The following is a 14576-nucleotide window of genomic DNA, read 5'->3' on the forward strand; positions in this document are numbered from 1 at the left end:
TTAAGCATTGAAAAATCTGCTGTGAATTTGTTAAAAGCAGGATAATATTTGTTTTTAGATGGAATTGTTTCATGACTAGTCAAAGATTGCTGGATAGTACATAAAATGGTAAAAAATACGGGATTTAACTTGTAATTACCTCAGAGATATCCCTATGAGACATTGTTTAAGACGAGCCGGTAGCATCCTCTTTCATGGGCATTATCTGAGTCGGAGGGGGTCCATTAGATAAGGCCCTTTTCCAGGGCGCTAACTCTTGCCAACTAGTTTAGTGATTCTGTAATAGTTCACTCAACACAATTGACAAATTTTCCAGCAATCACAATTTGTCACCAAACTCGTCATTTAACAGGTAATAAGAGTACGGTTTGTTTATGATATTATGAATCTACTGAGTTGATTAAAAAAAGGGGGAAAGGTAGGCGTCTAAGGGGGGAACCCACTGCATTCCTAAGGTACAGCCATCTTGGAATGTGACCCCAGGTCTCCCCACTTAAAGCCACTAAGTGGGGTGGCAGGTGAGAGGGGCCTTAGGCCCAAGTCCCAAGATCTCCTCACCTCCCTCAGGTTCCCGCATTCACTACTACCATACTCTGCATAAATATACACCCGAGGTTCAGCCGACAATGCCTCTAATACACCTGCACACCCTCCCATAGAGCCAACTTTCGTTGAGATTGCATAAACACTTGTCGGTGCTTGACGAGAAGAATGCTAGCACAACAACAATCCCAATAGAAGCTTGAAATTTGCATCGATATCAATAAATTACACACATTCAATGATTTTTGCAGATTACACGACTCTTGATGTACCTCAGTTCTTAAAATTACCATCAAGCAGTGTTATTGAACGTTTCGGAATAATTATTATCCATGCAATAACAACAATTTCATTGTGATGTAAATATTCATGTGGTTATTTGTATTCAATTTGATTCCCGAAATATCCAATAAAAACTTCAATCGCAAAAGCCAATTCTGTAATCAACATTAAATCATTTATATTATTGCCTGAATTCAGGCCAATACAGTGTATTACAAAGTGTTTACAAAACTATTGTGATCTTAAGATTACAATATATTTGTGTATTCTACGTGTTTGGATACATGCCAGCAGACATTATTTAATTAATTGACGTCATCCAACACTGAGTTAAGAAATTATTAAGTAATCATTCTTTTCCTAAAATAATAATTTGCCGAGTACTGTAAAAAGTAAAATAATGCATTTTTTTTACGGTGTTGAGATGAATAACTAAATATAAATTGTAATAAGTTCCTGTCATTAATTGTATTTCAAAATTTTTTTTTTTTTTACTTAAATTTGAATCACGTACATCATTTCTGTAAATAGTTATATGCATAACATAAACGCATATTGTAAAAATTTCCACCAATCATATAAATACATCAATTTTCCGGTAGATTCCACCGATTCAATATAATAAACAATTGCATGTATAAGTTGAGCTTGAATGTAGTGTTCCTTGTATATGGTTACCATTGCATGTTAAAGGACATACGGTATATAAAATTGACCCCTAACATATGCTACTGATATCTCACATATTTTTACATATATTATATATATATAATATTAAACTGTGTTATTTTTCATACAAAAGTACAGTCATACTCTCTAGAATGCATATTTTGGAATAATAGCGTAATATATTATTTTTTTAAATAAAATTCGTACGAAAGAAATAGCATTTCCATAGATAAACAAAGTAGACTTGTCATTACCAGTTGATTTCAAAATTTGTACATTAAAAAATGTACTTTAAGGTACAAGAAAAATATTGGTTGTAATTGATAAATGTTTTCTACTTTTTGGACCAGTTGCTAAGCCTTCCGTTATTATGAAAAATTACACAGATTATTGTACACAATGAAACAGTATTTGCTTTACATGAAATCCATGAAAATGAATGAACATTATTGAAAATTGATAAAGTGATAAATCATCATTAAAGAATTTCTTTACTTTAGTTACTAAAGCGCCGTATACAAAGTCAGACTTTTTGGCACAACTTGAAAGAAATAAATATCAAGAAAAAATGTGCATTTGACTGTAAATTTGTAAGTTGGATTGCTAAAAAATAAAAAAATAAAATACAACAAATTTGTCAAGGTTTGTTCAACTGTTTTACATTACAGTAGATTACCATGTAAATTTTAGCATATTACCACTGGTATATTTATAACTTGCAACCAAGATCACTTTGTATGTAAAAAAAAGACCACTGCTGATACGAAAATGATGCAAAAGTATTGTACAGAAAATCTTAACATTATGGAATGTATAACAAGAAGGTTACAAGCATGTGTGCAGGCTTGATTTATGGCCAAAATTTGTTAAACAAGTCCATAAACGAATCATAGATCATAAACGTAATTGCCACATCCAGACAAACTCTGCTCAATCGTGGAACTGTACCCTTGTAGAATGCAAATGCTCCTTCTTTTTTCCATACCTGTACTATACAGTCTACAGTGCCTTTGTACTTAGCAGCTTCCAAACCCTGTAAAAAAAAAAAAAAAAAACCCAAGAACTAAAATAGTATTACACTACCAACACTTTCAATCTACATATTTCGATTTTACCTCCTTTACTTTTTATGATGAAAGCACCAGAAATGTGTACTGCATAATTTGTGTTGCATTTAGTTTTACAACTAACAAACAAAATCTTTAAGGTCTAAAGTTGTATCTCTTCTTTTAATATGGAAAGGTAATATTCTTAGTTTTTAGAGTGAAAAAAAAAATTCTTTTATTCAATTCAAAAATACTAACCTGCATTCGTGTTTTTATTACATCAATTGGAGTATTTCCAAATACCGATGCCGCACCAGCAACTGCACCAAACGCACCCACGAGTAATTTGGGTACAGACTTTGAGTTATCTCCCCCTCTGTACCAGTCCTTTAGAGTTTCCATTACAAAAAACCTTATCGCTTGATTTGAACCTTGACGCATTACTGTTGGAACTAGTCCTTGATACACACCCCTTGCCCCTATAAAAGTAATATAAAACTGCAAGATCACATTTATATTCAGGCACGGATGGCTATGTTAATTTTTTATTGAGTTATCTAATGGAGAGAAATAACTTCAGGTAGAACTTAGCTGTTCGGCATCACGTGTCAAGGAAATTGAGCTATATATTTATAAAGAAAAAAAAAATAATATGAACCATGCTCCAAGACTATGATGTAGGTAAAATCAATAAAGTCAAGTAGCCGTTATGTAACGATAATGAAATGTAAAGTGAACCAGTCATGAGACTAAAATTTAGATCAAATATGTGCTCTTTGCCAACTTTGAATTCAATTCTACACCTGCAACTGTTACGCCGCCAGAAATAATTGTCAGCTCAATTTGCGTCAAGTGTCTGGTTCGATGATAAAGCATCTAGTTACAGTAGAGTGGAATCTTTATATAATAACTTACGTTGCTGCTGGAATGTATTGCATTCTAAGTTGGAAACGCAGAGGGTTTTCTAATAAGTTGATATAATTTTGATAGAATATACTTCTATCATTTCTATCTCCATACTCAGTACAAAATACTTATGTAAGAAACTACAAGGAAAGAGAAATAATAAAACTACTTCGAACATGGTGGAAATATTTAAACTGAGTTTTTTTGTAATGGTAATGAAATTGATAAAAGTAATAGCGTTATGTGTTGTCAGGCAATCCTTATCAAACTGCCCTCAACAGCTTCACACCCTCACGTCACACAATCACGCATAGGCATGTAGTACATCAGTAGGCATGCGATATGTGTAAGTAACAGAGATTTTGAAAATAGATTAAAAATTTTTGTCCACTACATTCACAAATATGTATCAAATCCATCATAGTAAGAAGATAGTACATTACTTTGCAATTGTGATAGTCTGAAAGTATCTATAGAGTGTGGTAATATGTGAACGTGTTTTTTTCCACAGTTCAGCAAAGTGTTCGGCATAGGTAATGTGTTATGTAATCTCACCGAACAAAGTCCAACATTTAGAAATTTAGACTTTGAATGAAGTTTAAGGTCATACTACCACTTTAAAAGCTTTCAAGCAGCTAATCATATACTTGTTAATTGACCGATTCTATCCTCTCGTAAATGAAAGTAAAAGTTCCGAGATTGAAAGCCTCAACTTACCACTTTCTTTGACTATCAAGGTCACTCCATGCAAGAATCCTTTGTATCTTGGGTTCCCTGACCTTTGGTCATTGATAAATTTCACTTTAACAGTTTCCATAGGCGTTACAACTAATACAGCTTCGCTAACTCCAGCACAAAGTCCTGCTAAAAGTCTTGTTTGCGCATTCAATTTTCCTTCTGAATCGACTAGTCGTTTTTTAACTGATTCAAACGCCCCAAATCTCACAGCAGACTTGGGAATTGAACCATAAATTAAAACGGATAGTCCTCGGTATAGACCTAGGACACCGTGACCTTTTACTGTTTTTTTCACACAATCCAATATTCCAGAATATTCTTTGCCAGCTCCAGCTTTTCCATCCAGTTGCAGTTGTGTCTTGACATATTCGGTTGGATATGTTATGCAAATTTCTATACCACCCGTTATTCCACCTGAAATATTTGAATGAAAATATTTAACTCAGTCATCCTAGTGGTGATACTAGAAATTAGATTTTCTGTACCCCAAAGAATTCAGATAATATTTCTCGTGTATTTTAAAAATAGTTAAAATCATCGCAAGAACAATAATCTTTACATAAAACTCGAATGCAACAATGAATGCTAACTAAAGTGTCAGCAAACGGGATAAGCCTTGATGTTTTTAAACGAGCATTGAGCAATTGATAAAGGTGCTTCTCTGAAAACCGGATTCATGTTTATCATTACAGTGTTAGCTCTTGGCATATTTGTTCTGGACATTAGCATTGAGCATTTTTTTGGTTCAGAGAATAATGTAATGGAATTCAAATTTTGCAATACGAACATAAAGAGATTAAAGGTAGAGAACGTACAGCAAAACTTGAAAGCAAACTTGAATCAAGCTAAGAAATTTTTGTCTTTAAGTATTGAGTGCTGACAAGGAATGAGTGAAGTTATCATTGAAATAATTTGTCTGAGTGTCAATGGTGATTTAGTAATTATTTTGTATAATAAATTGGTTCGATTCACATCTTTCGACTTGCTATCAATCGCGCAAATCAATGAGTGATAAAAATTGTAAGAAAAAAAAAACGAATCCAAATATAAAGGTATGTACGACATGTGTATACCAGCAACGATTCCCTTGAGTCCAACATTTCCACCACCAGCTGCAGCTGCAGCTGCAGAATCTTTTAGCCAAGGTCTCCTTGGGTATGGATTTTTAAAAGTGGTCAACGACGTGGGCGATTTGGTCAGCTGTTGTCTCAACCACAGCGGATCCATGGTTGATGGGTATACGTATTTAGAAGCGTAATGTCGAAAGGGACTCGGACGAGACCGATGAGCGTAGATTTGACACGCGGCGCCGTCAACGACTGTCACTTCCGACAGCCAAACTCCAACTATCCCAAGTCACCGTCGAACGCATAGCGCCCCCCCCCCCCCCCCCCCCACGCCCTTCCATTCGCCGCTTCCTTTTATCAACTCTTCACGAAAACCCAGCCGTATCACGCCACACTTGCGACAGCGTTTCTACACCATTCTACACGTAAATGAGTGGCGTGGCCCCTTAACCCCCACCCTTTCGGCCCCGCGAGTACCCGCGAGACACGAATGCCCCGGACCCCGCTTCACCGCAGCGGTAATAGCCGGCGGGGCCGCCGGCAAAGAGCGGCACAAACAGCAACCCAGCATGTCTGTGAATCTCGATTGAGTGCTAGGATCGACTGGCCTGACTTCAGGGGCAGCTTCGGTAGCGCATCACAGCAAAACGCAATATGTATAAGTAATGATGGATGATGCACGAGTCCGTAGACAATGCTATAATGTTATTAATAAAATGAATTTGGATAGTAACTACAGAAATTGTCTCTGCCTGATTGGAGCAAGCAATCCCGTTCGCGTTTCAATCTTTGGAGAATGTCTATATGGCGCGTACTATTAGCATCTACTATTTTTCATTAGATCCGCGATTGTTAAACACTTACTGAAAACATCACATTATGAAGACTGAGTTCCAGCCAATCCAGCTGTAATGAATAAACACTGATCTTTTCAAGCCAGAGTTTATTGTCGAAACTATAAATAACTGATAGTTGACTGATAACAGAAACTTTTCTTTTTTGATTCCAATGAATCGGTAATGTTATCTTGTAGTATTATAGTTTGAGGATTGTTCAAGAAACTGGAATCTCAATTACTGATCATTCAAGATTCCTCGTGCAACGAGTCTGAAGTTTTTTTTTACGCATCTTCTGAAATGGAAGTTTGAATTTTCAACTAGAACTGTGTATCAAAGAGTTTAGATAACCTGAAATCCTAGTCAGTACATAAATTGAAGATAAATACACGCAACATGGGAAATGCAGTATTTTAAATCCTTGAAACTTTCTGAGGATTACATTGAACTTAAGACTTGAAATTAAAGTTAGTGAAGATTGACTTAATGTAAGAAGCTTCTTGTTTCTACAGCAATTTATGAGATCTTGAAGTGATGTTGAACATTGTTAATCAAGTCTGCACTCTGTTGTTAGTTTAGGCTGAGCTGTATCTTATAAAAATATGTAACAAGCATACTGCCTTGTTTACTCAATTCACAGTAATGGTATCGCCATGGATGTTGAATGTCACAGTCTATTGTTCGTAACTTCATCAACGGGCACACGTACCACGTAAGAATATTTTTAGCTATTGCCAAGAAGCAAAATTTAGGTATATATGCCAAAGTTGGAAATAAATCTCTATTGAATAAATCTTTATCAAAGTTTCACAATCGTAAATGTTTATCACGTATTACATCAACTTGTTATTTTTTTCTGATATTACTGCTCAAGTTCGATCAGAATTTTTGTGAAATGATAAACAGCAAGCTACTATCTGATAATGCATAATCTGGCAAATGAATTTTAGATAAATAACAGTCATTGGTTCACAATTTATTACACTCTGTCCTATCTATACGATAATTGTATTGCCCACGAGCTGTATTACAATTTTATAGTATAAGTTAATAATAGATACGACAAGAATAAAATGTTATTTCACGCTGTACTGTAATGACATTTATTAGGCATATTCATTCGATCACATTAGTAGCAAGACTATTGATGACACGTAATCAAGTTAAATACCGTTGTCACACAACATTTAAATACTGAACGAACTGCAGCATGACATGCTGCACTGGTTATTCAAGTTCAAATGCAATCGATTATATTCATCTTTTAATTTTACCACCCTGGTGTAGTATTAGCCAATCTCCGCATTCGTCTGTAACATAAATAGTTATTGGTTCCAAATTTTTTGTAAAATAGCTTTTGGATTAGATGAACATTTCAAAAAAAGAAACGTACAAAAATGCTAATTAATTAATTTCTATCTTACCGAGTGTTTCTGTCTTGATCTCGTATCTTCTTTTCCATTTCTGCGTCAGTCAAGGTCTCAAGGAAAGGAGCCCATTGGTCGGCTTCTGAAGGAGGTCTAAATGGTACTTCAACAGTTGGCAGTGGTGCTTCAGAAAATGCGTATGTTCTTTGATGCCATGACAACTGACCTCTAACGCTACAAGTTTTGATTTTTCGTCATAGAATAAAAATTTATATTTATGATATAACACACCAAAACAATATAGTAAGCTTGAAATTGAATTGCACATCAATTCAAAGTTTGTTAAATTTTCACCTATAAGCAATGGCGGTGACAAATTCTCCTCCGAGCCCCAACTCTGCGCAAAGCTTCATTGCAAATTTTTCTGGATTATTCTCTTTCTCAGACATATCCCATTCAACTTGATCTACCAATGACGTATTTCCAACGTGGATATTTAACTTAATAATGACTCTCTGATCACATTGATCTTCCAAGATAGTCTCTTGAGGGAATGCTTCAATTTGTTGTCTAATTGCTTGTGCGATAGCAGGGACAAATGTTAAGGGATTCAGATCCAAGTCGTCACACAAGACTTCTGCAAACTGTTCTGGTGTTATAAGGCTTTCTGTAAAAGGCAACAATTTCGTTGGTCAAAATAGGATGAAAATTAGTTAAATTTTATGATCTAAGTGAAACTTGCTACAACTAATCACACTACCATTCTTGTTCCATGTAAAAGTATCTCTAAGTTTTTGCCCTTCAATTTCCATGTCCAAACGTATTGGGACAAGCATTTCTTGTTGAGCAGCATTTTCTAAATTTGCAGATGGATCTGTATCATCGAAGCTGCATGAAGATGAGATAAGATAAAAAATGATATACAACTTTCTTGTTCAGCAGTGTATGAGAAAGAAAAATCAGAAATGTTCTTACCATAGAGGAAAAGTTCTGACTTTTTTAGTATGAACTCTGTTGCGATTAATGGGCGTAGCTTGCGGTACAGCATCGAGATGCGAGCTGTTTGGTAAACTTGGAACCCAGGACATAGATTTTTTAGATTTTCCTTCCCTAGGAGCAGGTGGTTCGGTTGAATGGACCGAAACAGCCTTGTATTTATCATCATTGCCTTCTATAATGTCTTCAACTTCACTGGCACGTAACAAAGACACGCTGGAGGCGAGAACATGTTGACTAAGACCAAGTTCCACAAGTTTTTTTCTTTCGTCATTTGTTATAGATCTTCTGAACATGCCAGGGTATCTTTTGTACAAAGAACCACGAAAGAGACGCAAATAATTACCGACTTCTGAACCGATGCAATAATATTCTCCATTTTCTTCAACTTGAAAACTTATAGGCTTATCGCCATACGTTCGTAATGCCATTTTATCGACTTTAATTAACTTTAGCCACTAAGTTTCTGTGTCTATACTGTGATTAATGCGGTATTTTAACAATTCTTGCTTTTAATATAGAGGCCGGATTGTTGTTTGAAGCATTAGTTGGATATGAAACAAACGCTTGTTCGTGCGGTTTTCAACCGTTGCGTTGATAGTTGTTTAGCTACGCGGAAAGACTACGAAAAATCGTAATAGCTGTCAATTTTCCATTTGATTATTGCTTTTGTCGTATTTGGTTGACGTCTAGAACACTACACAAACTAGGTTTGAGATTCTAACCTCTGATTCACTCAGCGTCAGTAAACACGGATTATAAAACAATAAGAGAGGACCAGCAGACAGCAGCGCTAATGCCAGCTAATGCTAACAGAGTTTGGAATCTGAACTTTGAGCCGTCTACTTACCAAAAATCGCCACTACGAGGCGCTGATTTGAACTCGAAAATTTGTCACGTAATCGCTAGTAAACTTTCAAATTAAATTTGAATGTATTGTCTAGGATTCATCATTAATTATTTCTTTTGGTTCTGTAAGTAAAGATTGGGTAAATGATTTGCGGGTGAAAAGTTGTGAGTTGAAATAGATAAAGCTATAATTAGCTGAAACAAACGAAAGAGTAATTAGCTGATTGTGAGATGGACCAAAAGATAATTAGTTAAAACAGACAAAAATATGATAAGTATGATAAGAAATGTATACATATATATTCTGTATAGAAAAAAATTGCAAAACGACAAAACATTTGCTTAAATAGCCTTCGGTAAGGCTTGTGGAATAAAAAATAATACGATTAGTATAAAAATGTTTTGTACACCATCATCAACAATATTGAATGAAACTTGAGAAAAGGTTTCATACTATACAGTCCGTGATTATTGCCGCGCATTTTTGTCAGAATCGAGAAGTATCAAGTCAACGCGCAAAAGGTATGGTCAAAACTGAAGATTTCATTGGGTGAAGGCTCTTGGAATAAAGAAATGTAGTGTATTCTTCGCTTATATTTTCGATTGTGATCTTTGTATAAGGTCCAGTCTTTTTTTTTTTAGTCATGAATATTCAGTCTGAATTTCTCTCATCTTGGGCTAATCGAAAAGCAGAAAAACTTAAGCGCATTATAGTGAAATGTAATAGCGGTTTTCGTGTGTGCTTTTACACAGTATTGGCAAAACCGACACGTAAACGGCGCAAGCGATTTGCGTGGTTAATCGATGCGTAAAAAAACGCGATCGATGAAACTGTAGAAAAAAGCAATGAAGGAAAACCCAATCAGTTCGGTAGACGACGGCAGTGTGTACATCAAAAATTTGTAGTCCAATGTTTCTGTTGATTTCTATATTCATCCACTGCATCTTAGCAGACAAAAATTGAAATTGAAATTCACGATATTGCATCAGCTAATAATTATTAAATAAATAATCTTATCTCCTCTCGGTTGGTTCATACTTTAAATATGATTCTCGGACCATCTGTCCAGATCTAAAGTTCAAGTCACACTTTTTAAATTTGACCATGTTCACTGAACTACGAACGTAGCAATTTTGCTATGCAATATTTATTCAGACACGTAACCCTTAACTCAATTTGCACGAATGCATAACTTACTCCTACCACTTCGTGCCTACCACTTTATTCACGTTTCGCTGCCGGAAAGCGAGTGACGCTACGCAAAATTCGCTCGTCGCGCGAGTTTGATCGCTCGGAGCGAACTGTGCACAGTAGTTAAACACGACGCGAGCTGATGTTTACTGAATTGAACGGGATATGTGACAGATTATAGATAAAGAATATAATACAATACAAAAAAAATCATTTCATAATATATCTAACTTAAAAACATATTTTAAAAAGTGGGTTATAATTTTATAAAAACTTTATTATAAAATAATGTTGTGTGTAGGTAGTAATATAAATTTACTTTTATGCAAATATGCTACATGGATGAAGTATTTGATAACTCTGCAGCTTCGTACTACGACAGATAGTCCGCAGGAATTTCAGCTCTGCTTACACTATTTACATTTTATGTTGGATTTAACCGTCATCTATTTGGATATTGATTATTCCACTTCTGACTGATACACATGGGCGCTCTTAGAATACCAATAATGCCTATATTAATCATATCTGTCCGTTCAAAAACTGGTACCGTTAAGTGAAGTAATTCTAAAACTGATGAGAAACGGAGGTAAACACTTTTTTTACATGATTGCAAGTAAAATGATTCCTCGCAGAGTATAAAGAGTACATCAAAATATATTTACATTGATTAGCTTTTTTCCTTCTTTGTATAATGAAACGATTCTATAGAATTCTATAGGAAAATAAAGCATTCAGTGATAAAAAGACCTTACCAAATTGATAATCCGTACTATGTTACATATTGGGATAAATTGTATAATAAGGATTTTTCAATTGCTTTCCATCTATTGCATAAAAATGAGGGTCCCCAACTGAAAAAGACTGACTGATATGGGTTGGAAGAGTTTTTTGACTCTGAACAGTCGTGACCAAATACTGTGGCGTTGGAGGTTGTGCAGCCTGAGGTTCACTGGGGACGATTTTTCTTTGGGAGTAAATCAACATTTGTGGTACTGTGGAAACGTCATTTTGATTGGCATTATCAACCGCAACTGTATAGGTGGATGCTGATCCTGATAATTGTTGCGCTCTGCATTTTTTTGTATGAGCATATAAAGAGCCAGCATTATTATAGCGCTTAGAACATATTTTACATGCATATGGTCTCTGGCCAGTATGAGTATAAGTATGTTCATTTAGGGAAGTCAATCGTCTAAATGATTTCATGCATATTTGACAATGATATTTCGCTTCTCCTGTATGCATCGTTATATGTCTAGCTAACGTATTAGCTCTAGCAAATGCTCTACTGCAATACTGACATATGTATGGTTTTTCACCACTATGTGTGCGGAGATGCAACTGCAAATATGTACTCTTTGTAAATGCTCTACTGCAAACATTGCAAACGTATGGCTTAATTCCTGTATGAGTTCTCATATGGGCTACTAGCGATCCACTTTGTGCAAAGCACTTACTGCATACTTCACAAAGGAAACGTTTTTGCGGCTCTTTGATGCGTTTGTGTCGTTCCATATGGTTGGCCAATGATTGCGCCTGCGCAAATGCCTTTGGACACATAGCGCATTGATGAGGTCTGCACTTTTTTTCCTATCAAATCAATCAGTCAGTTATTTTTCAAATATAGACAAGATTCATATAATTGAATAAAATTTGAATCAACGAGTTTAACTTTTGCAAAATTGTAAAAACTATCGGACAACTAAAATTTATGAATTCGCAATACTAAATGCAAAGAATATCTCACCTTCCTTTTGGATTCGGCACCTTCATTTGGTCTACTTTCGTTATCTGTATCCTCATCTTCATCATCAGATGCCCCAAATATTTCTGCTTTGTGTTTGGACTGCTCATGATCTTTGAGTTTATCTAATCTAGAGAATTCCTTTCCACATGTTGAACAATTGAATCTAAGACCACTGTGGGTTGATATATGCCTTTTCAGGTTTCCTTTTGTTGCAAAAAGTTTACCACATTGAGTGCACTGTAGACCTTCGAGAGGTAAATCGTCGTCGTCGGATTCGTTTATTTTGGAATGAGACGAATCAGTTTGATGCTCCAGCGATTCTTCTATCGTTGTCAGCGGCATGGAATGATTATCTGAATTTTCACATTTTTCATATTCAGGGTGAGTCTTAATGTGGGAAAGAAATGATTTTTGATAGGTGAACTGTTTCGCACAGACTTTGCATTTCATTTTATAATTTTTTTTATCTGTTTTCTGTTTGTATATCGAAATGTCAATGTCTTTCTCTAACTTTTCCCCTTTTCTATCAGTATCTATTGCACCACAGTTATTATCAATATCAACTCTGTTATCATTTTTCAAAGAATCATGATTATCTGACACATGATTCTTCAACTTTGCAACAGTAGAAAATTGTTTGTCACACAAGTAGCAAACATATCTCAATTTAGTTTTGTGCTTGTGAATGGTCATGTGTCGTTGCAAAGCTAGATTTGTGGCAAAGCTCTTGATACAGTGAGGACATTTTCGTCTGCTGGTTCTCGTGATCAATGGTTTCTCTTCGTCACTATCATTCATTTCTTCATTAAAAATTTGACAATTGTTGGGTTTTAATTTACCCGATTCAGACGAAACATCAGCTTCGTCTTCCCCTTCAGAAAGTAAACTATTTTTTAATTCAAACTTGAGATCATCATGAAAAATAATTTCATCCTGATTGTTCCTCTCTCCTTCTAACAATTCACATTCCTCTGACAATGGCATATCCTCTTGTTTAATGGGTTCTGGTTCAATATTTTGATCTGTCGAATCAATTAATTTACCTACTGTAACACCCTGGTCATCCAGCAATATCTCTGTACTCTCCAAAGCAGATATTATCTCCCGCTGGCTGAAATCGTCATCTTTCTCTATTTGCTTATCAATTGATTCATCGCTCAGGCTTTTGTCCTGCATTTCCTCCTCTTGTGAAGACTCGTTACCACTCATGCACTCCTCACTGATTTCAAAAGCTACTGTACTTTGTTTATCATCAAAATTAGTCAATACTACACGCTTCATCTCTTGTGCAGCTTGTGATTTTGATACACTCTGCATTTCCAATTCCTTTATTCCTGTTTGCTGATTAGGAATTTCGTCAGCAATGGCTTCCGTGATAACATCATTGATCGATTGTGATAATAACTCCTTAGCTGCATCTCCGTTTACTTTTACATTCGATAGCAATATTTTACGTAAAGCAGCATCAGATTTTTCAACCTGACATTTGAAATCATAAGACATATCCAATAGCTGACGACATGAAAAACAAATAACACTTGGGAGACCGTCGCCGTGTTCTACCTGTAAAAATGTTTAAAAATACATTGCCAATAATTTGTAAATTGAATTGTTAAGGAGTGTGAAGTAATGATAGTAGTAGTGTAACAAACAAAATACAAAGAATTGTTTATATTTCAAATGCAGTCTGGGTGGTTGAATAAGCGACGTTTATTGTTACCAACTGATCGAAAATTAGTTCTGACGGCAAATATGAATTGGAAAAATAAAACATGTTGATGATCGTAATATAACAGTGATGATACGGTTGAAAATGCCCAAAAACTAACCTGTATAGCTGCAAACGCCATGATTTTTCTTGGAATATCCTCATCATTTTGGAATAATTCCCAAAACTGGTTGCAATTTTTTAAACAAATACGACACTCCTGGATAGAAGCTAACTGAACTTGCGAAACACATTCGGCTGTTTCTATTTTTTCCACTTCCATTTCCATCACGAAGAAATACTCCGCTGAGCCCCGTCTTGCTGCGCCATTTGCTTGATTTTACTTTAAGTGACGTAGCGCTTAGTAAGGTAGACCGGTGGATGTGTTCGAAAATCTTTCGAACGAAAAGGATTCTAATTTTTCCTGTCTTTCTCTCATTTGGGTTAAAAGAAAGAGATGAAACCATAAGACTTGTAGAACAGTATCGAGCAGCTCCAAACAGTTGAAGTAACGATTATAAAAATAAACACTGCAAATCATGAGCTATCCGGGTAAGTCGTCATTAAGCTATGTATGTTACACGCGACTTAAGTAACGTATCATAACGTGTAATATACATGCTGATT

The 14576-nt window shown here is 35.4% G+C and overlaps 4 protein-coding genes across 5 annotated transcripts in view; all 4 read right to left on the bottom strand.

The window, feature by feature from the left end:
* Positions 1-14576, bottom strand: part of LOC107227136 (tetratricopeptide repeat protein 28) — a 37030-nt gene that overhangs the window by 9243 nt on the left and 13211 nt on the right. For both annotated transcript variants that reach the window (XM_046733756.1, XM_046733757.1), the window contains one exon: positions 548-553. In XM_046733756.1, coding sequence (XP_046589712.1) covers positions 548-553 — 6 coding nt within the window. The remainder of the gene's footprint in view (positions 1-547; positions 554-14576) is intronic.
* LOC107227161 (putative tricarboxylate transport protein, mitochondrial) lies at positions 987-5543 on the bottom strand. Its single transcript, XM_015668217.2, has 4 exons — positions 5258-5543; positions 4164-4598; positions 2799-3019; positions 987-2527 (listed from the first exon to the last, which is right to left on the bottom strand). The coding sequence occupies exons 1-4, from the start codon at positions 5409-5411 to the stop codon at positions 2345-2347; spliced, it is 993 nt and encodes a 330-aa protein (XP_015523703.1). The 5' UTR covers positions 5412-5543; the 3' UTR covers positions 987-2344.
* On the bottom strand, positions 7175-9235 carry LOC107227118 (SWI/SNF-related matrix-associated actin-dependent regulator of chromatin subfamily B member 1). The gene is made up of 5 exons (XM_015668167.2): positions 8430-9235; positions 8215-8342; positions 7809-8121; positions 7512-7688; positions 7175-7397 (listed from the first exon to the last, which is right to left on the bottom strand). The coding sequence occupies exons 1-5, from the start codon at positions 8879-8881 to the stop codon at positions 7358-7360; spliced, it is 1110 nt and encodes a 369-aa protein (XP_015523653.1). The 5' UTR covers positions 8882-9235; the 3' UTR covers positions 7175-7357.
* Positions 10748-14282, bottom strand: LOC107227141 (zinc finger protein 502). Its single transcript, XM_015668193.2, has 3 exons — positions 14071-14282; positions 12242-13804; positions 10748-12084 (listed from the first exon to the last, which is right to left on the bottom strand). Exons 1-3 carry the CDS (start codon positions 14236-14238, stop codon positions 11269-11271), a joined length of 2547 nt encoding a protein of 848 aa, XP_015523679.1. The 5' UTR covers positions 14239-14282; the 3' UTR covers positions 10748-11268.

The sequence above is a fragment of the Neodiprion lecontei genome, chromosome 3 (assembly GCF_021901455.1).
Source record: "Neodiprion lecontei isolate iyNeoLeco1 chromosome 3, iyNeoLeco1.1, whole genome shotgun sequence".
Classification (NCBI taxonomy): Eukaryota; Metazoa; Arthropoda; class Insecta; order Hymenoptera; family Diprionidae; genus Neodiprion; species Neodiprion lecontei.

Excerpts from the sequence above, each read along its gene's own strand:
- LOC107227141 (XM_015668193.2), bottom strand. The coding sequence starts at position 14,238 with ATGGAAATGGAAGTGGAAAAAATAGAAACAGCCGAATGTGTTTCGCAA. Across the intron at positions 13,805-14,070 it reads TGGCGTTTGCAGCTATACAG|GTAGAACACGGCGACGGTCT; the intron begins GTTAGTTTTTGG and ends ACATTTTTACAG. Across the intron at positions 12,085-12,241 it reads GTGCCGAATCCAAAAGGAAG|GAAAAAAAGTGCAGACCTCA; the intron begins GTGAGATATTCT and ends TTGATTTGATAG.
- LOC107227118 (XM_015668167.2), bottom strand. The coding sequence starts at position 8,881 with ATGGCATTACGAACGTATGGCGATAAGCCTATAAGTTTTCAAGTTGAA. Across the intron at positions 8,343-8,429 it reads GTCAGAACTTTTCCTCTATG|CTTCGATGATACAGATCCAT; the intron begins GTAAGAACATTT and ends ATCTTCATGCAG. Across the intron at positions 7,689-7,808 it reads GTCACCGCCATTGCTTATAG|CGTTAGAGGTCAGTTGTCAT; the intron begins GTGAAAATTTAA and ends CAAAACTTGTAG.
- LOC107227161 (XM_015668217.2), bottom strand. The coding sequence starts at position 5,411 with ATGGATCCGCTGTGGTTGAGACAACAGCTGACCAAATCGCCCACGTCG. Across the intron at positions 4,599-5,257 it reads ACTCAAGGGAATCGTTGCTG|GTGGAATAACGGGTGGTATA; the intron begins GTATACACATGT and ends CAAATATTTCAG. Across the intron at positions 3,020-4,163 it reads CTTGATAGTCAAAGAAAGTG|GGGCAAGGGGTGTGTATCAA; the intron begins GTAAGTTGAGGC and ends TTACTTTTATAG.